The 21,860-nt window shown below is 45.5% G+C and overlaps 1 protein-coding gene across 4 annotated transcripts in view; it reads left to right on the top strand.

Annotated features, from left to right (window-relative positions):
* The first annotated feature begins 495 nt into the window (after window positions 1-495).
* LOC118771296 (microtubule-associated protein 4-like) overlaps window positions 496-21,860 on the top strand; it is a 54,860-nt gene continuing 33,495 nt past the window's right edge. For all 4 annotated transcript variants that reach the window (XM_036519246.1, XM_036519248.1, XM_036519249.1 and 1 more), the window contains exons 1-3: window positions 496-565; window positions 14,691-14,872; window positions 21,683-21,778. In XM_036519246.1, the coding sequence (XP_036375139.1) occupies window positions 14,695-14,872; window positions 21,683-21,778 (274 nt within the window). In that variant the 5' untranslated portion in view covers window positions 496-565; window positions 14,691-14,694. The remainder of the gene's footprint in view (window positions 566-14,690; window positions 14,873-21,682; window positions 21,779-21,860) is intronic.

Here is a 21,860-nt window from a genome sequence, read left to right as displayed (position 1 = left end):
GTACTGCCAACGCCCAAATGCGCTGACCAAGTGATTTTGGAAACTTGATCCAAAAATGTCATCCCTAGGACGCTTTTCCACATTTCTCCGGGTGACATGTTATGTGTTATAACAACAGAAAAAAAACACTCATTAGTTCAACTGCGCACGTGTCGATGGGGCCGATTAGTGGTGTGGTTCGGGCAGCTAGCAAGCCTTCACAATGATTGGGGCGTACACTCTACTCGTAAAAGGAGTGAAACTTGTTTATTGTGCGTCCTATGTGTCCGTCAACAACTGGGAAAGCAGTGTTTGTGTGGGTAAGAAGGAAAGGGCGTTTGTCGGGATGGCATCGCGAGCAGCGATTGGAGTCCAGCGCTGTCCTGACCATGTCTTCTCCAAATCCATTGGATAAAGCAACAGTCGTGCAGCTTCTGCGCACCACGACTGGCTAAAAGCTCCACGGGGCGGGTTATTGTGCTGCGGTCAATGTGTGCAGTGCAGCACTGGAGGGCGGATCGGATAAGAGCACAGTCAACGACGCCTGCGACTCCCCTACAAAACTGTCAAAAATAGACAGCGGAAGGTGAGTCTGCCTGGAAAACGGCCAAGTATCTCGCCCTCGCATGAAGGGGAGTGATGGCTGCCTAATACTGACTGGTTTTGGCGATTTGCAGAGTAACTGGGCAGTGAAGTAACTGTGATTTTTGCATTAGCGAGTTCATTGAGCGCATGGGAGTCTTGGATGAAGTCGCAGAGTAACACGGTGTTCCAGCAATGCTGTCACTCTTTGTAAAGTTAATTATGTTCTCAGCCAGCCCTACGGTGGCTTTAGTGTCATTTTCATGTTGCTCGGTGGCTTATCGAAGCTCAGACTGCCCGGTATTGTGTACCACTCGTGCATTTGTCCCAATCTGACAAAGAGCTGTCAGGGGGTTAGTCGCGGCCCCCATCCCCGCCCCCTCCCCAGCTCGCAACGACGGCAGTGTGTTTTGTTTGACTGTTGACGGATATCAGAACGCCGCATAATCCACACAAACATGTCTTTGTTTATTGTTGTTGTTATCTTTCGTTATATTATCACTGGCCAGCTACAGGTCTGCTGCTGGACCTGTTCCATGGCTGCGGTTGTGCCAGTGGGCGTTGAACACTGGGGCATGCACCTGGCCTCCTTGGTCCAACAGGGCATGCTACTGTACTCCGCATCGCGCGCTTACTTTGCATTATTTTTAGACGCGCATTGTGTAGAGGAGCCGTGTAATTTAACTGTGAACTCTGACCCCGAGATGCACTCTGTACGCTTTGCTCAGCCTGCTTTCATAACCATAATCACACTGTGTCACAACAGAGCTCCGCGCCGTTATTAACAAAGTTCAGTCTAACCTTCGCTGTTTATTGCAAGTTTCCGTTATTCCGTGATGGAACACACGGTACACACCAACACTTAAGTGGATGATTCATTATTAATCCGAAGCATACAGATGCTAAAATTGATAACTTGAATCACTAAGCAGGAATTATATGGATGTGTGTATAATATGAGGTAGGATTACAGTGAAAGCCCTTTCTCATTACTGAGGAGTCAGGAATTGGTATTTCATGGGCTCTGGTTTAAGTCCACTTCTACAGAGATGAAATCGTCAGGTTAAACTGTGATCTTATCTCTTATAATACTATGTATTTCATTTCTTGTGCAATGATCTAAGGTATTGGCAAAGATACTTTTCTGGCCTACTGCAATGGTATCTGGAAGATGATAGCTTGTCTCCCAGTTAAGAGTCCTGCCAAAAATGGAGCAAGTACAAGATTTCACATGAAACGTTCCAGTAATAGCTATCAGGTTTCCTGAAGGGACTTTTCCGAATGTGAATGAAACTGAGCATCGAGTTGCTCGGAGGTGGAAGCATAAGCGATTCTTGAATTGCCTTGTTCTCACAGGATCCATCCTACGTGCAGCTGGGGAATGGTGCTGTGTCGGTTGGGGCTGTGCAAAATAGGGCTGTTTTTGTCGAATCCCACAGGTAAACCTGAACTAGTGTTGCATCAGAGGTCAGTTTCATGTCAGTCTGCCTCTTCTCTGTCCCTACATGCCACTTGTTCATATGAAGTTCAGTTTTTTGTGTGTGCATACTATTTTCACGTGTGCATGGAAGCCATCTTGAATACTCATTAATTATAGATACTGAAGGATATCGAATTACTATTGTACTGCTTATCAAGGTCATTTTTGTGTGCATTTGTAAGGGGTGGTTTGTGCTTGTTGGTTACTGTATTATGGAAAAATTGAATTCTAGTTAATTCATGAAATAAGTGGTTTCATAAAGAATACATTTGTGATGAAAATGTGAGTAAACTTGCTTATTTGAATAAGTCCAGAATTTAATGTTTGGTTATTTGCTGTATGCACTGTGGGTTGTCCGCTTGTTCATTTCTGTCTGTAGATGCTGAAATCGGGGCCTCCACTACTGCGCTCTCATCAGGAGAAGTGGCATTTAATGCAGTATAACTCAGATAATAAAAGTGGCAGTTATGGAATGGGGAATCTTTACCCTCCCACCAGCATCTGTAATGTTCTCCACATAAATGCTATGAAGCATAACTCACATATCCTTCTTTTCTGCACTGTTTATTAATGGAAGGGATGTGACCTGAAGCTTCCTGATTACTCATTCCGCAACCAGCACTCCTACCTTTTCACGACATGCATTAGTGACAAGGAGTGTCATGTCTGGAAGATACGCGACCGGTCCCAGCCCACCTCGGCTGGAACCGGAGAGTGTGTACAGCCAACAGAAACATGGCCACTCTGAGGGATGACTGAATCAGGGTAGGGAGTAAAAGCCATTGTGGACCACGCTGTTAAACAACATTTGGTTTGCCCAAGCTTGTTTTTGGTGAACCTCTCCAGGCTGCGAGTTGCGGTACAGCTTGTGGCAAAAGTCGGTAAAAGTGAGCAGAAATAGGTAGTTCGGCATGCAGCCAGTTAATCTTTTGTATTGTCTGGGTGTCAAGACAAAGCCTAACGGTGTATTGTAATGTCTAGCCCTCCTGTCATACACAATCTGCATTGCCCCCAGAGATTTCCGCTGACTGTGATCAGGGAAGACAAGGTTCCGTCTGACTCTGCTGCCATGTTTCTGCCTCCTCTCCGTCTTTCGCTTGTTCTCCTGTCGGCTTTTCCCCAGCCACTTTTGCAAGGGACTTTCTATGAGACTAAGATAGATGACCATGTATAGAGCACTGCTTAGGCTGTGGTTTTTGGGATTCTGCTGGAAACCCCCACCCCCCCCCCCACCCCACCACACCCCTTTTTTGGCTTTATCCCACTGATGATAGCATTTGGTGATAACCATGCAGATATGTATGATTGCAGTGGTCACGTGATTAAGTGCTGTTCAGCTGCTTTGTGGGAGATGCTGCTTGAGATATTGACTGTAATGTAATGCAATGCATTGGCTGGAAGTTCCTCTCGATTTCTGACCGCAGTCCATTATCGGCAACAAACAGAGGTCTGACCTCAATCGGTCATGCTGAAAATGCTCTATCACTTCTGTCACGCTCCATATTTAGGATACAGTGTTCCTTAATAGTTTGTTTATATTTGTCAGTGATGTGGTGATCATCGACAAAAAAACGAGTGTCATAACGCATCAATTCCGAAATGCGTCTGTCAGTCTGAGCTTTCAGATGTGGGGGGTTTGGAGAGAGGGAGGCGCTTATGTCTTCAGGTCACAAGTACTGGAGGTCTTTTGTGAAAAACTGTGAAAGGGCAAAAGTCTTTTGAAGTCACTTTAAATGTCAGCTTTGAAGGGGGGGGGGGGTGTGTGCGGGGTAGCTACAGTTTCAGATTCATCAATCAGGAAAGCCACATCAGTCCACAGGGTCTGGGGAGATGAGCATCAAATGCAGTGCTTTTTCACAGATGGACAGCCAGGATTTAAAAAAACAAATTCTCTGCTTTCTTGTCCCTCACTAATTTTGAAGGGCCAGGGACTGTTCTGTATTTGCATGTTACCCTCATCCCCTTGGTCTCCTCCAGTTCTTGGATTGAAAAGTTGCAGTATTGCCAGTGTGGAACGCTGAATAATTTAATGTGTGAATTTGTGCAAGGGAAGCAGAATTGCCAGAAATCTGTGATGCTTATTTGCATGCAGCTAGTGTGTCAGACTAATATGGAGTTAGGGCAGAACAACACACACACACACACACACACCCACAAACACACAAACCCATTGTTGATGTTGTCAGCTCTGCAGTGTATTGTTTACCCTGTAGTGCAGTAATGGGGGGGTGGTATCGGAACTGTGTGTCCACCGACATCAGCCTTGGGCAGCTTGTTGAAGAAGCTGTGCAAGCTTCCACATGGGGGCGCTGAGACTGAGTTATGAAAAGTGGCCTTGGGTAAGGGCTTGCTCTCGAGAGAAGGAAGGATAAGGATGGTAACTGGAAAAGAACAAGAGGAGTGAGGGAAGGGAACACGTGTGCTGAAGAAGAAAAGAAGACACGATGAAGAAGACAATGAGCAAGAAGATCAGATGAAGAAAGAAGTGACTTTTTCAGTTTGTGAGGTTCGAAGTTGACTCAAGGTGTCAAAACCACGGCACTGATCGCTGTGGCTGTATCTATAACTGATACAGTTAATTAGTAATGATGCAATCAAACCAACCTATCTCATCCCCTACCATGGCCTGATGCACTGGTGTAAACCTCCAGGGATTGGATTGTTTGGACTGCACTGGAAAATATTTGACTGTGTAGTGCATTTGTAAGGGTAAGAATACTTGCTCATCCTCTTGCATCAGTGAGTGAATTTCATTGCTTCCAAGTTAGCATGCTCAGGAAATAGTAATTTAGTCCCTCTTAAAATGTATTGAAGTAAAGTGGAACTTATACCGTTTGCTAGAATATTTAAGAATGACAAAACCTTTAGTGTACTTCTTATAGGGGTTACTTTGAATTCAGTGTAGCCTTAGTTGTACCTTTAGAATGTCTGAGAGTAAGTATGTTTGTGGGAGAAGGTGAGGATTGTGGGTAAATGTTGGTAGACTGCTGGGAGGAAGAAGAGAGAGAGAGAGAGAGAGAGAGAGAGAGAGAGAGGGTGTAGGTTAGCAATGAGTTTTTCCTGCTGTCACTGGGTCGGTCTGCATTTTCAGCACCACAAATGCATCATACAGTACCTGTAATAGGTTCATTATTAACTGTTGATTGCTGGAGTGGGGTGGAAGATGAGGTTTGATTACCCAGTTAGTTTAGATTGCTGGGCTTCACTGATGGAACCCATGAGATGCACTCTCCCTGAGTTGGTCCACAGAGCTTGTGAGCTGTCATCTTGAGCCATTGTTGTGAGTGCTGAGGTGTGCTGCCCGGCAGTATAATCACTGCACTCCCTCAATTTAGTGTCACTCTGAACTGCTTGGGCGCTGATACTGCTGTTTGTTTTTGCTACAGTCTCTGCTTTTATCTTCCTCTTACCCGAATTGTTTACTCTCTCCTTTGTTTGTGGAATAAAATGGTGTGACTACAGTGAATTGACTTGAGATCCGCTTGATTACCGGTTGCTTGGGCAACTGTGATCCTCTCCAAGCATGTTTTCAGGTGGGTAACTGCAGTATGTTGAGTGCTGGCTGCCTGTTGGTAACTCGAAGTGGAACTTTGCTGTGTGGCTACATTGATAGGTCTTTAGCAGTAGGGATGTTCTGCCTCTCCAGTTCCAGATTCTGCCTGTTTTTTGTTCTCTTGGCACTTGCCTGGTGCTCCGAGTTTAAATGCATTCCCTAACTGAAAGATAACTCTAAAACCTCTGTGACTCTGCTCCGCCTAGACTGGAATTACCCGTCTGTGTTCTTGCATGCGATTGGCAGATCTGTGATTTAGGCCTCCACGCCTCAATTAGGTTTCTCTCCCGTGTGGAATTATGGGTAATGGCGAAAACAGCTGTCAAAATAGCATCTGGGGACGGTTTTAGAATAAGAGTGCGTGGGGGAGAAGGAAGTTACAGCAGGAGATGATGGAGTGATGGTGAAGTGGCTGTAACCTTAGTGACCGCATGCGGGGATGATGATGCGTTGGTGGTGTGAGACGTCAAAATTGCGTTACAGGTGAATGGACTGAGAGTGGAATGGCGGGGCCATGGGAAGGAGTTTCTCTATGTAGCCTAAACAGCACCATCTGGATCTCAGGATTTTACAGGCTACCGGAACTTAGTCAGAATGATACATCCACTCTGAGGCATCCAGCGTCACCACCTCCACATAGTGAGGGGTGGGGGGAGAGAGAGAGAGAGAGAGAGGGAGGGAGAGGGAGAGGGAGAGGGGGAGAGGGAGGTACGGGCAAGGAGACAGGGAGAAAGGGAGAGGAAGGGCCAGGCAGAGAGAGAGGGAGGGAGGGAGCGATGGGCAGAGACAGAGAAAGAGAAAGAGACACAGAGTGCTAGAGAGTGGGAAGGACAGGCAGAAAAGGAGAGGGAGGGGCAGGAGATAAATGATAGAGGTGAAATCAATGTAGATGCATTGGAACGACAGAAGTGATGGATGATGGAGTGTGTATGTGACTGTGAGAGAGGGAGAGAGAGAGAGAGAGAGAGAGAGAGAGAAAGAAAGGAGAGACAGGAGGCTCAGTGGAAGAGAGAAAAGCAGATAACTGAAATATAGAAGTATTGAAGGGGCGATAATAGATGTTAGTTTTATCAATTTCTTTTTTCTTTGTTTGTTTGCACTCCAAATTTGCAACTTTGTTTATATCACCTTGTGGTCACAGTGTCTAGATCAGCATAAAATCCTGTCCAAACTTCCAAACTTCCAAATAGAAATGTATTTGCTGTGCAGAAACCACATGAAGCTTTCCTATGTTGGATACTACACATCCATAACAAACCACAAAGTCATTCAGTCATTGAGTGCTTATCTAATGACAGAATTCACAAGAACAGCTTCTTATTGTTTGATAATGTGGGATGTACAGTGTGTGTGCATGTATGTGTGTTTAGGGGGGCTGTACAGTTGGTGTATCTGTGTACTGTGTGTGTGTGTGTGTGTGTGTGTGTGTGTGTGTGTGTGTGAGAGAGTGAGTGACCATGAGTATATATATGTGTATCCACACAAGGGTTCTCTCTGTTGCCTGCTGTTGACTTTGTGTTTCTGTCATTAGTTTATATTATGCCTCTCTGCGTGTGTTATTGGCTTTCCCATGGTTTTATTTGTCAGATTTCTGGCAGGCCTGCCTTTAAAACAATGAGGCACAGTTTGTGTCAAGGCAAATAAACAGCAGAACAGGCAGAGCTGGTACGACCTGGCATCTCTGTGTGTCTGGTTGTTAGTAGTAGTATCAAGTAGCTGATACTAGAGCCCGACCGATATAGGATTTTTAAGACCGATACCATTTTCGATATTTGAGGATTTAAAATCCGATAATGATATATCGGCAGATATTCTTTGTTTTTTCAGAAACACGTAACATAAACAAAGATTTTCCCTAACATTTGTTATGTGTAGTTATTTAACAGTCCTCACCAAGGTAATATTGACCTAATGCAGTTTAATAATAAACTTGTTTTATTGTCATAAGTAGTATTTTGAACAAAAGTACAACAAAATATATTAGTGTTGATAAATAAGAGTCAAATGTATAAAAATACAAAAAAGTAAAAAAAAAATATATCATGCCATCTTAAACTATGCAGTAAACTGATACAGTGACCTAGGATAAACGCTGCTGTTGAATGCATCTGATACTACCTGACTGTCTGCAATGAGGACTTGTGACTTTGGGATTTCATACTACACATTTGAAAGAGAAAGCTAGATAACTTTGTTTGGCTACCAAGCCATGTTAGATACTTGTTCTGTTCGCGTTTATTTACGTGTCCCCTCTGGTTTAACCCTTTCGCACGTAACTTATTTTTTATGCTATGTAGCGCATTGTTCATTGTTTTCATTAGTGTTACTAAGCTTCTCATAGTTTTCAGTTAGCATTTGCTATATTTTTTTAACATTAAATTGCTGTTTCTTCAAAGCTAAAATTAGCTAGAATTTCTCCACCAGTTTTTGCATCCGCGCTAAACGGCTAATCACACCGGTGTGACTGTATGCATGAAAGGGTTAATAATTTCCAGTGGATTGACTGTAACTACAGACATGCAAGTCACAGATATATTTACCATTTCTTCATTTAGGCAGAATAAGTTAAACTCTATAGTTTAACCGCTCATTAACGTTAGCGGTCTTCCACTGATAAACATGGCATTAGCTAGCTTTGTGGGTAACCTAATTTAGCAATGGACAGTGTTATAAGCTTCTGTAAGCGATGTTGCCAGAGAATTTTTAAGAGTGATGAGGGAGAAATAGGACCGTTGTTTGTTTACTCGCTAGAACTGCCACACTGTTTCATAAAAAACCTACAATCAAGTCTGTCAACAGCTTAGCCTACACCACTCAACTACCGTAACATTAAACGTAATTTTGATGTTTGACTGACGGTACCGGCTTTCATGTTACAGCAGCAAAACCAGGCATGGCTGACATGAACGTTGTCAGGCTTATTTAGGCTAAGAGGAGAAGTTATCGGGGATATTTATTATTATTTAAGTAATGTATTTCACGTGACAATTATCAATTTACTATGAACACAGATGATCTCTGTCATGGGCTACTCTGCTGGACTCTGCTTGGGTGATCTGATTGTTGTGATTTGTGGCATTCCAAACACGTGTTGCCAACGGTGGAGTTGCAGTGTGCCCTCTGGTGGACAGACTATGCAACGACAACACTCATGACATGGTTGAAGGACCGTCTTCCGTCTCTCTGTTTCTTTTAATTGTCATTTATTGGCTGTTATAAACGTTGATACTGATTTGTCTGCAATTAGCTCATATCGGCCGATAATATCGGCACGCCGATTTATCGGTCAGGCTCTAGCTGATACATATCTGTCTGTTATATTTATTTCCTTATGCCATGCTCTCATAATGAATACAATTGGTTAATTGTGATTAATTTGGGTGGCAGTGTAGCGTAGTGGCAAGGAGCAGGGCTTGTAACTGAAAGGTTGCTGGTTCAGTTCCTCTCAGGGACACTGCTGCTGTACCCTTTGGCAAGGTATTTAACCATGAATTGCCCCAGTTAATATCCAATTATATAAATGGATTATGAGTACAAATTGTAATCTATGTAGGTCGCTCTCGATAAGAGCGTCTGCTAAGTAATAATGTAACTTTTGGCAAGAAATGTTTTGAAACTCAAGCAACAACATGGTAAAAGGATGGTATTGTCTACATGTTTGTCAGGCGTAGGTCAACCCTTGCTTTCACTTGGCATTCTTTGCGTGTTTGTTTCAGTGCATGCTTGTGATTCACTGGTGAAGGCAGTCAGCCTTGGTCAGCATTCCGCGATCAGGGCAGACTCATCTGAAAGGTATTTCACGCAGGCCGCGTGTGACGCTGCGAGTCAGAACTGCTGAGGAGGCCACATGCCATTCACAGCAGCACAGAGCCAACCCGGATAAACGTTTCAAGCCCCAGCGCGGTCGACCGTGTCATTTATAAACATTTACACGTTTACGCAAATGAATTAGTCAGGAATCCAAAAGGCAAAAGGGATCAGAACAGTCAATTTATATGCAACTTCCTGGCAAAAGGCAGAGTATTTCCTTTCAGGAACTAAATGCTCCCCCACCACTGACCATCTGCCTGTTCCTCTCCCTCAGCAGGAGATGGCTCTTTTAAATCGCTCGCCCCCTAGTGGTGGGATGGATGCTCTGCCACCATTACAAATAACAGACACCTAGGACGTCACGTAGAAATTCTCGTTCTTCCCGTACAGAGATTCTAATGCTATAGAATGCTATCTGTAACTAATCTGATAGTTCTGGTGCGTGGGATGGTGACGTTTGTGGTACTTGACCTTTGTTACCTGTACTCTGTACTGCACCCTGTACTTGGTGTGGTACAGAGTACAGGACAAAGGAAAAAAATTGTGAATAAATGAAAATGATAAAAAATACATTTCATCGAAAATTTCAGCTACTTACCAATCCACTCTCTCCCTTCTCTCACACGTTGACTTAAAGTGGTATACATGTAGCAGAATTATGCTCCTAAATGTTGAGTGTGGAGAGGTTTTACTGTTAGCTGCACTGGTGATGTACTGTATTCTAGCATCTTCTGCTGCTGCAAATCTGCTTGCATCACCTTTCTTCTTGCTGCACAGCTTCAACCTGTAGTCTTTTCTTTAAGACACTATTTCCTTTATTTGAACCTTTCAAAAGCCAAAGCTGTTAAAAGATAATAAGTTCACTGGGCTATAGGTAATGATTTTTTTCTTTTAACTTGACAATAAAAGAATATGCCATGACAGGGTCATGTTACTTGGCGGGCTTGGGGAGACACACCTGGGTTTGTGCTAAAGTCATCTGTGTCTTGAGTCCTTATTGGACTATGCTTGGCCAAATGCCGCGTGCCCATGATTATTCATACGTTTGCTGAGACAATGTTCAGGAACATTTAAGTGACACGTTTTGTCCTTGCACAGTGCAGTGTGACTGCAGCTTTGCTTCTACCTTATGCCTTTTCCAGTGTTGGATATTTATGTCCCCTGTCTGAACAGAGCCAGTTGTCAGTGATCAGGCCTGCTGGAGATCTGCAGCTTGTATGTGTCAGTCTCCCTCATCCAGTTACCTCATATCCCAGATAAAGGACTGCACCCCACCAACCCTTATATGAGACATGCCGCAGTGATACAGTCAGATCCCTCCCACCCTCTCTCGGCACACCCTGTGGATATGAGCCACACCAGGAGAACAGTTCTGGACGGAGTTCCATCTTCGTTATGTTTTATTTCAAACCCAGGGTCAAAGTCAAAAAGTCAAGGTCAACTTTATTGTCAATTCTCCAATATGCACAGGGCATGCGGAGGATTGAAATTGCGTTTCTCTCAGGCCCACGGTGACAATACAACAGTTCGACATAACACAGTGACACTGAGAGACAAGAACAAGAATTTTCACAGAAACCGCTACAAATATTTACAGCGAGGGCATCAAGGCACATGGTAGATTTAGAAATATAAAAATATAAATATAAAAATATAAATACAGATTCCACATGATATGATGTAGATTGCTATATAAGTAAAGTGACTGTGCAGATCTGTGTGAGTTTGCGTGTGATTAATGTTGGGAGTAGGAATGGGTGGAGAATAGTCCAGGCTTCAGTATGGGGGGGGTTCAAAGTTCAGTTCTGTGTTGGAGCAGATGGCTGAGGGAGGGAAAAGAGTTCAACTTCCTAACAGCCTGGTGGATGAAGCTGTCCTTCAATCTTGAGGTACGGGCCTGGAGGCTTCTGAATCTCCTCCCTGATGGGAGGGGACTGAAGAGCGCGTGCGAAGGATGAGTGGGGTCAGCAGCAATGCTCTGTGCTTTACGGGCTAGGTGTGTGTAGTGGATGTCCAGGGGGGAGGGGAGTGAGGCACCAGAGATCTTTTCTGCTGCATCCACTATGCGCTGCAGGGTTCTCCTGTTGGCGGTGGTGCAGCTCCCAAACCACACAGTGATGCAGCTGGTAAGGATGCTCTCAATGGTGCCACGGTAGAAGGAGCACATGATGGGAACTGGGGCTCTGGCTCACCTCAGTTTGCGGAGGAAGTAGAGGCGTTGCTGAGCTTTCTTGGCCAGTGATGTGGTGTTGTTTGACCAGGAGAGGTCCTCTGTTATGTGCACACCCAGAAACTTGGTGCTGCTCTGTCGTCGTCTCATCCTGAGCTGGACTGTGTTTTAACTGTGTGACTCAGAAACTAAAGATGCCACTTTTCACACGGAAATCCACAAAGAAACGCTACATCCACTTTGGATGAATGAGCCAGGGCAAATAGGCAAAGGCAGCCAATAAACCTTATCCATGATCTCTGTGAACTTAAGGTCTTCCTGGGTCCTGCCTTGGGCCTGTGATGATGTTTGCTTGCACAGAGTTACATACAGTAACACACTGCTGCATATTTAGTGTAGCAGTTTGGGTCTCACCCTCTGGTTATAATTCATTTTTCATAACTGCTAGACCACACTGCTGGCCTGAGAAACCCGATTATGCCCCCAGTGTAAGTGTCAGTCTGCCAATAGATCTGCTCCAGGCAGGCACCAGTTTATCACATGCATAATCAGTAGTAGTCCTGGGCTACTAATGGTGGGGGAAACGGGGCGGGTGTCTTTAAAGTCTTCAAGAGCCTGCCCTGCAGCCCACAGTAAGCCAATGGTGGCATCTGGAGGGTCTTCCTGAGCCCACCCTGAAGCCCACAGTAAGCTAATGGTGGCGTCTGTAAGCCCTTCAAAAGCCTGTCCTGCAGCCCACGGTAAGCCAATGGTGGCATTTATGACCCCATCATGAGCCTGTCCTGCACAGTAAGCCAATTGTGGCGCTCATGAGCAGAGTTTATAAGTCCCTGTCACCTCCAGCTATGCTGTTGTGCTGTTTTGGTTGGGCGGTTTATGTCTGTATTCGACTCTGACCGGGTCGGTGTTGCCGTGTTAAACAGATGGGCTGGTGAGTTTGAATGGCCTTGTCATTTCAGAGCAGCCCGACAGAGGAGTTTAACAGGCACGGTGTACTGAAGGTTACCTAAAGGTGCCAAAAATGAACATAAATGACTTGGTTTCTGTAGATATCCTGAACTTAATATACTCCTTGCAGAAGAGGGAGTGTTTTTGTTCTGGAGGTCCGATTTGACACCAGCATTTCCCAGCATCAGTAGGCTAAATATGGTGGCCAGATGGCAAATGAGCAGAGGGATTGCTCTTAGATGCTTCGCTGCTCTTGAAGAAAGTAAAGAAACAACAGAAGAAACCCAGTTAAACTACGTGGTTGGCTGTACCAAGCACTTGTGAAAACACCTAGGCTGCTTCATGTATCCTGTCTTTGTCTGACTAAGCATTTTTTCCTGGAAGAAATATGAAGTTTCAAATATTTACTATGTTGCTTATTTAAAGCTCCTAATGATATACTAATGTAAACTGAATATTTCAAGCTAGGGGGTTTGCATCATCTTGGGAAGGGAGGTGTGGTTTATATACAGCATAAGAGGCACTCCTCTGTAAACCTCACTGACCCTCTGATGGCTGCAGATTATGTAGGGTCAGCACCGGCTGGTCTGCACCACATGGGAAGTGATGTTAACATGAGGAGGAACCTGATTGGCGAGAGTAATGCTTGAGTACATTACCTTACATTACTTAGCAACATTTAGCAAATGCTCTTATCCAGAGCACCTTACATACGTTACAATTTTTACATGTTATCCATTTGGAGAGCTGGATGTGTACCGAGGCAATTGTGTGTTAAGTACCTTGCCCAAGAGTACAGCAGTAGCAGTAGGGTATTGATCCAGCCACCTTTCGGTTATAAGCCGTGCTCCTTACCACTATGCTACACTGCTGTATTCAGCGCAGAAATGACTTTGATTCTTGATAACAGGAAATCACGACCACTCCTCACTGTTCCATGGTTTTTGTGGTAAAGTGTGCCGAGGTAAAGGAAAGAGGAAGGAGAATGAGAAACGGATGGGGAGTAATGGAGGAGGGGATGACGGTTGATTATGGTTGATGACAGTGGATGAGGGTTAGGATTCTCATATTCAACATCAGTTCAGTCTTGTAAATATGCCGCACACCAGGTTATTTGTTATTTTTTTCTAGAATTGGGGGCAGGGATGCATCTCTCCTTGCTCATTTTTGCAACGCAGACCACTGGTAAACCATAGTCTGTCTTTCTCTCTTTCTCTCTGTGTTACCTTGTTTAAGCTCGTGGCGATTTAGATATTACAGGGCAGTGAGAGATAGAGAAGGGGGAATTTCGCTCATACACCAAAAACCAGCAGACTGTCACTCATTCTGAAATATAATATATCCTGCAGAGCATTGTCTCTCAGGGCTCAGACTGCACGGTGGACACATTTGTCATTAGCTCTCTGATATGTGTGGGGACTCCCCAGACCTTATGGGGTCTGAGTCCACTCACCAAAAGTACCCTCAAGCCTGATCTCCTGATGAACGTTAAAGGAACACATCCTGCTGTGTGGTCATCTGCTGTCCCACTCAGGGCCAGTCATGGGCTGCAGTGCAGAATCGCTCTCTGGGGCCCCTTGTGGTGAAATATGGAATGACAGCCGAGGCGGTGTGGGCGGGGCTGAGGTGAACAGCTGCCGCCCAGTGCCACCCAGATGTGCTTGTACTGAGATGATTGAGATGTTGGAACTAATGGGCTTTGAGGAAAAAAATGAATGCATTGCTTTGAAATGTTGAAATGCATTTTTATGAGATGTAAACACCAAAAGTAAAAAGGTCAAACTTAGAAATGTGAAAACGCAGGGCTGTCAATGACATGAAGCTCTGTGTAGCATTCCTGCATAACATGCTATTGTAACATGCTTGTGTAACATACATATCTAAATTGCCAGCCTAATATACCTGCCTAACATGCCAGAGTAACACACCTGCGTAATATTCCAGCGTAACATTAATATGGTAGCATTACAGCAGAAGATATCAGTGTAACTTGCCAGGATAATGTGCTTGTTCTCATTCTTTCAGATGCACCATAATCTGAAAAAACAGTCCTGCTCTTAGTAGATTAGTAGAGTATAAGAGCAGATGCTGAAATGATAATGAAAGAATTGCTGTCTCTCTGGAATGGGAGTTGACCTCTCTGCCTGGATCTCGTCTTCCCTCCTCAGTACAATGGATCTGAGTTTGACGGACGCTCTGAGCGAGAGTGTGCCCCAGACTGCTGCAGAGCCCCTGGTGCAGATGGACTTCATGAGCGCACTGGAGGCGGAGAGCTTCGATGACAAGGTGGGAGAGATGGTGGGCAAGGCCGACTACCGCCCCCTGCTGGACACGGATGGGAAAAGGGAAGGTGAGTTAGGGTGCCGACTCCACGGGAAGTAAGATTCTGGGGATGGGTAGATGGTGGTTGTAGTGTTGTGACTCAACATTGACTGATGTTTGAGTGCCGGATAATTAACCCTGATGTATCATTTTTTAATCATTTTAAGTGGCATATATATCTTCTAGTGTCACACTTTGCATTTCATCTGTGAAATGAAAAGCGGATGGGGAGAAGCAAGGCAACTAAACGTAAATCAAAATGGACACATTTTAATTTTATTTTAGAAATATGACTTGAAACTTATAAGAAATACGATATAATTTGCAGCCTTGAATGAATGAATGTGGATCATAAAATCATGGTGAAAGAGTGGTTTGATGAGTTTCGCCCATTGCTTAACAAATTAAACCTTATACGCTCAGTGATCTCATTAGGGACTTCTGCAGTGTAAGAGCTGTTGATAACACACACTCTGTCCTCTCTCCATTTTCCTAAAATCAGTGGATGACACCACAGAGTAGCTCAGCTCTGTGTCAGCTTATCATAGACATTACAGTGAAACTAACCCTTTCGTTGGGACTGATTGGGTTAATTCAAGTCATTATGTGCGCTGTTTGATAATGTGGTGTCCTGAAAGTGAATGCAGGAGACTTGAGTGCGTTTCTGCCTGTCAGACTAATCAAAGGCAAGGGTGGTGACTGTCTGACTGTGGTGTGTCACCTGTAGTCAGTGGCTCCAGATATGTTTGTTTGTGGCGTCATGCCAACACCTTGTCGTTGCTCAGATGTTTGCGCACATCCTTGTCTAGGCTTTTCTCCGTCCAGGTGACCGCGTGCGCCTTTCTGCAGTCCGAGGGTGTCGGGTTGGCTGCCATGGTGCTGGGAGATAGACATCTTTATTTTCTGGCAGTCGCGAGCATGTCCAAGCGTGTTCACGCACGTGTTTGTGTGTCAAACGCGTTTGTGCTTCCAGTCATGACTTTCTTCATGTCCGTGTGACTGTGTCTGTGTGTGTGCATTCAGTGTGAAATAGGAGTGTTTTATGCTGAACGTGTGACTTGTTTTATACCTTTCTCTTCTCAACACTGTCAGTTTGCTTTCATTGGCTCAGCTGGAATTTTGGGACTTCTGCCCTTGAGCCTCATGCACTCAGGAGGCACTTGTACCTGAGGACATTTCCCAGAATCCTTGGTGTCTGGAACCTTCTAGAACCCTCTTGTTGTAGAACTCTAGCTGTCAGCTGTGTCAACTGTGAAAAGCAGGTAAAATTAATCAATTGGGTGAATGGGCCTTTCTTCACCGAACATTTCCTGCCCTCTGGTGCCCTTTTATTTTAGCTTTCCCCCCCTTTATGCAACCAACAGTCGAAGGGTAGACTCATTTCACCATGACAGGAGTGCTGAGGTGAGACAGATTCACTCCTCCGATACACCCACCCACAGCCAATCGCTTCTTTACACCTGAAAGTCATGTGGTGCGTCAGCGTCAACAGGCTAATCGCAGGGTGCACCGCAGCGAGGTCGGTGATCATTAGAGGCTAGGGACCGTGCCACTGACTCCATCAAAGAAACTTGCAGGTGCCTGGCAAATTGCAGGGTTCCCAGAGCTAGTGAAATGAGCAAGCCGTCCCATCATACCTATTAACTGCATCAGCCTAAGGTGCCTATTATGATGTTGCTCTTTTACATCATTTATTTTTCCCAGTTACACAAGTTACAGTGTAGTTACCTTGTAGTGGAATGTACTGCACTCTTGTTACATATTATTTACAGTATGTAACTAACTTGTCAAACTTCGTAAATCACACTGTTAGTAATTAGTTTCAGTGTACGTTCCACCTAATGTAAAGTGTTACCTATAGTGCATTGTTCTAGTTTTCGGTTCTTCTTGCTTGATGTGTCATGTAGATGTAGTTAACAAGGAGACAAGAGTGGTTAATATCGCAATATAAGGTTGGTTTCTGACACTGATGTCAAAGCTTTTTGTCCATCTATAAAATTTGGATAAAAATCCATTCACAGCAGCATTCAACAGAAACCATGCTGGAGTTCAAAATCGTCTAGTAATCGTCAAGCATCCATTCTTCATGTAGTCCTGCTGCCGTACACTGCAGGTGCAGCCTTTCTGGAGCAGTGTGCTGCCTTCATTCGGGTCAGCTCTGCTGCTCTGCAGTGCATGATGGGAGCTCTGTGGAATCTGACTGCGGAATGTCAGCGTCAATAATAGCCCATGTGAGAAAGGGATTGTGATTTCATAGATAGGTGTGTGCACTGTTTGTGTGTGTGTCTGTGTGTGTGTGTGTGTGTGTGTGTGCGCTTGTGCTTGTGCTTGTGCTTGTGCTTGTGCGTGTGCTTGTGCGTGTGCGTGTGCGTGTGCGCTGATGATATAGACATACCAATGGAGCCTCAAAGCCCTGCCATCTCAGGGTCCCTTTAGTCATTTAGACCAGACTGTCAGCTGTTTAGAAGTGGGAAGGCCAAGTTCACTGTGGGCTTCTCTAGAACTGATGGAAAAAGGATAAATGAACTTCAAGTGCAGGAAATGGCAAAAAGCCTTCTTTCCTATTCTGAGTGGTTTGAATAAATAAAAGAAAGCAAACAATCCTTTAAGGAAACTTTTACCTAGCGATTTTTTAAAACAGACTAAAATGTCACCCATCAGACGTGAATAAAATGTTATGTAAGGAATGTCTTTCCAAGGCTGTACCTTTCAAGATCAGAGGGTGACTACAGATGTGATGCCTCCTATAGAGGGCGCTGTTGAGTCTTGTTAATCCTAGTTCTTCATCTGACCTCAATCCTCCAGAGAGCATAGTTATTTTTATGTGGCTTCTGTATGCATTGAATCCATTCATCCCTTGTACAGTGTATGGAAGAGAGTAAAAGTGTTACTGGTTCCACAGCAGGCTGAATCTCTCTTAGCATCAAAGTGACATAATATTTATCCCCATCACACCCGTGTTACTGCCTTACACACCCCTGTCCTGTCCCCCTCTTTCCCTCCATATCCATACCCTCCTACCTACCCTTATGAGGTGAAGAAGGTTCCTGCACCCCTCCCCCCCCCCCCCCCCAAAGAAAACTCATTGTTCTGACAGTGAAACGCACACTGCACGTAGTTCTGGCCGTGAAACATGATTCAGTGCACCATTCTGACAGCACGATCTCAAGTGTCTTATATGTGCTGCAGTATCTATGTCACCAAACCCTGCACCCTGGCTGTGTTGCACCTTTAACCAAACTGCACCCTGGCTGCGTTACACCTTGAACTAAACTGCACTCTGGCTGTGTGGCACCTTTAACCAAACTGCACCCTGGCTGTGTTGCACCTTTACCCAAACCCTGCACCCTGGCTGTGTTGCACCTTTACCCAAACCCTGCACCCTGGCTGTGTTGCACCTTTACCCAAACCCTGCACCCTGGCTGTGTTGCACCTTTACCCAAACCCTGCACCCTGGCTGTGTTGCACCTTTAACCAAACTGCACCCTGGCTGTGTTCCCAAGAGTAGGGAAAGACAGTGCTAAGTGCGCAGCGGTGCCGTGGCTCAGGGTCACAGCTGACGGGTCAGGATGTGACAGGGCAAGCTGACAGTCTGGCAGAGCTGTCCTCACACGCTCCATGTCTCAGCCTTCTCTAACACGCGCAGTGCTCGCACCAGGCGTGCCCTCAGCACGCTGCTCTCATTCCGCCAGCGGTTCGACCCCTTTCAGACGGTTTGGCACGGTTCAGGGTCAGCAGCGGGTGTGTGCAGCGCGGTCAGGTGTAATTTGCCAGCTGGGTGCTGTGGAGAAAGCAAAACCACAAGCGACTGGCGCGGTTCGCCTCGTCCCAGATATCGGACCGCGATGCCCCATCCTCAGAGGCATAAGGCAGCAAAGCGCACTCGGTCGCGGCAGTGTCACCCCCCCTCCGTGACAACAGCGCCGAAACACACCCTGGTTATTACGGCTGCCCCTGTCTTAGCCCTGTCTGAGCTAATTTAATATCACTGCAGCTCCAAGGCCGCGCGCCACACTGCGGTGCTGCGTCTCTTGTCTCCGTTTGCTTGTTTCTCTGATTCTGGAATGTTCCGAATGCTCCTTCACACTGTAATTCACACCACTTCCGTTGCAGGGAGATGGCGATGTATTCTAGACCCTCAAAAGGGAAGGAATGAGATACTTAAATGCAATACAAGATTACTACACCAAACTTGCCTTTTTGAGTCACTGTGTCCACTGATTTGTTTCTCTCTTTCTCACGCATGTGCATTCACACTGGCCTGTGTCTGGCTGTATTGATGCTGAGTTCGGATTAACTGAAATGCCAGCATCTGTGTGTTTCCTGCCACGTGCACCATTTTGACTGCACCATTCTTTGGCAGCAATGTGAAATCCTAAAGATGGCATCTTAATTTGCAAGAACACCCTTTGCTCTGAATTATTAATTTTGTTAAGTGTTTTATACACATCTGGCTTGCCCCATAGTGTGCTAATGAGGGTTGAGCTCTGACCTGCTAGGGATCACCAAGATTCTAATGAGGCAGGGTGAACTGGCTGTAACAGATGCAACCACAAGGCCTGTCTCTGACCTCTGACCCCTGACGTCTGACCTCATTGACTAGATTTTCATTCTTATCTTGTCTTGTGCTTCTTCCTGCTTCGTCTCCTTTGACTCTCATTCTTTTTCCTTCTCTCCTCTCCTCTGTCACTCTGTAGTTGTCCTTTCTCAGTGACCTTAGGAAGGGCCAGGATTATTACAGAATTTAACAGCTGATGAGATGTTTCCCCCCAGACAGCTGAGCTGCCAGTTCTGGCAGGGTCTGTCAGCGCTTTGACGTAAAAGTCCTGGTAGTGACTAATGCCAATCTTTGATTTATCTTTACGTAACATGATTTTTTTTCTTATCTCACATCTTAAATCTCTTAAGATTTCTTTACTTTTTAGCTCCATAAATCATGGGAAATGTGTCACAATAGTACAAAAGCGCTTGCTTTTAAGTTTGTCATTTTAAAAGGCCTCAACCTTTTAAATTAACATTCTGCTCCATACGTTTCCCTTTGTCGTTTCAAACAATTGGCTTCCTCACTGCTAATGTACGTGCAAGTGGCCATTATGAGCAAGAAAGGAAACATAAATGCCCTGGTTTATGTGTTAGAATGGAGGTCAGAAAAAATGAGTTTAGTGGCTGGGTTATTCGAAAGCCATTTTAAAACAAGCGGAGAAGTTGAAGGCTTTAGTGCAGTATGCTGGTGACATTCACAGTGGAGCTAAGGAATACACTATAACGTAGATGGGCTTTTTGACAGACTTTAACATGGACATGGACACCATGTGTGGTTGTCAGGGTTTTTACCCCTGGAAACACTCACTGCTGGACAGACTTTAAAAGGCCGGGGTTAATCTCCCAGACTGCCTGCAGATCAGCTCTCCTCATTAGGGGAACAGCGTCTGTGTTAGTGGGTGCCAGTGTGTTGTAATAAGTTGGAGAAGGATGTGAGTTGGTCCTTTTCGTCTGCCCGTGGATTACTCCCACATAACCCTGCAATCTCCTCAGACTTGCTTCTGCCGGTTTAGCGCCATCCATTAAAGGAAGGTTTTAATGTGATTTAAGGGAAGAGTACATAGTGCAGACTCACAAGGGGCTCATCTGACTATTTTTATCAGTGTACTTTGAAGCCGCCCCGCACGTCCGGGATGCATGAGCGTGCACGTGTGCGTGCGTGAGAGCACGCACGTGTGTGAGCGAGTCCTTGTGTGGTGCATTTGTGCATACCTGCGTGTTGGTGCATTGGTGTGTGCATACATGTGTGAGCAAGCGCGTGAGTGCGTGAGCTTGTGTGTGTGAGTGCGTGAGATAGGGTGTGTGTGCGTACGGGCACACTTGTGAGCATATGCACGGTTATGTCCCGGGCATTCTTTTGTGGACAAGCACAAGTGCATTTGTGTAAGTGCACGTGCAGGAGTTCTGTCCAGCACCATGAGGAGAAACGCATATGAACAGCAGCAGGTCTGGCAGGTTTTACACTACCTTACCCACCCCTAGACTATCAATCAGGCTATGTTTTACTGAACCTGAAAACAGACACTTGGATATACTGCTGTTTACTTGCATTGTTTGTAAGTGATGGCGTTTTTGGCTTGGATTTGAACGTCTCTCTGCGATGAGGGTAATTGGATGTGCTTGTTAGTGCAAATTTCTGCTGGTCCGGGGAGGAGGAAAAGATGCTGAAGAGCCGTTGGAGCTGCAGCGGGTTTTAAATCAATCATTCATGTTGCTGACGAGAAGAGTCCCTGCAGAAACCCTGAAAAGGCCTTTTCTGCAGCGTCTGCTGCAGTGTGTTTACCGCCCGGGCCCGAGCTGTCATCCCCTCTGCCAGACATCCGCACGGTCCCCCTCTGCTGAGCTTAGGAATGTTCTGTGGGTGCTGTTGGGAAGGGGGGGGGGCGCTGTTTTTGGGGGTGCCCTGCCTCATTAGATCAGAGGGAGAAACTGGGATTTAATTAAAGCTTCCACTCGACAGCCACCAGGGCTGCCAAAGCGGGAGCTGTCAGCACCGATCGTACGGGGGTGGTCATGCTGTGAAATAATTTGTTTCAAATAGTCCTATCAAACACAAAGGGAGGGAGAGTGGAATACACATTCTGCCACATTTACTCCAAGTGTTTAAGTTTGAAAGGTAAGGTGTGCACCCTCGCTTTATGTACTTTGTGTTTATTATAATCCTGTCGATCTGTGAACTCCTTGCATTGTGCTGTCAGTCTGAGAGGAGGGGAGGGTCTGATGTCCTTCCTTGCTTGTTTTGTAGGATGATGTCAGAGGGGAACTAATGTGTGCTGCCTTGTGTTTCCTGCCTTAGCAGGGGGACAGACACCAGCGGGGCACCAGGATCCGCTAGGAGAAGTGTGGTCTCGTCAGACCGAACAGCAGGTCTTTAACACGGACTTCCTCTCGGGTGAGATCTCTGCCCAGTCTGTCACTTTGAATCGGCCAGTCGTCACTTCATGTGACCCGCAGTTCCTCCCCCTCACCCTGCT

The sequence above is a fragment of the Megalops cyprinoides genome, chromosome 24 (assembly GCF_013368585.1).
Source record: "Megalops cyprinoides isolate fMegCyp1 chromosome 24, fMegCyp1.pri, whole genome shotgun sequence".
NCBI classification, from domain to species: Eukaryota; Metazoa; Chordata; class Actinopteri; order Elopiformes; family Megalopidae; genus Megalops; species Megalops cyprinoides.
Note: the sequence above shows the minus strand (reverse complement) of the source record. Positions and strands in the feature narration are given on the sequence as shown.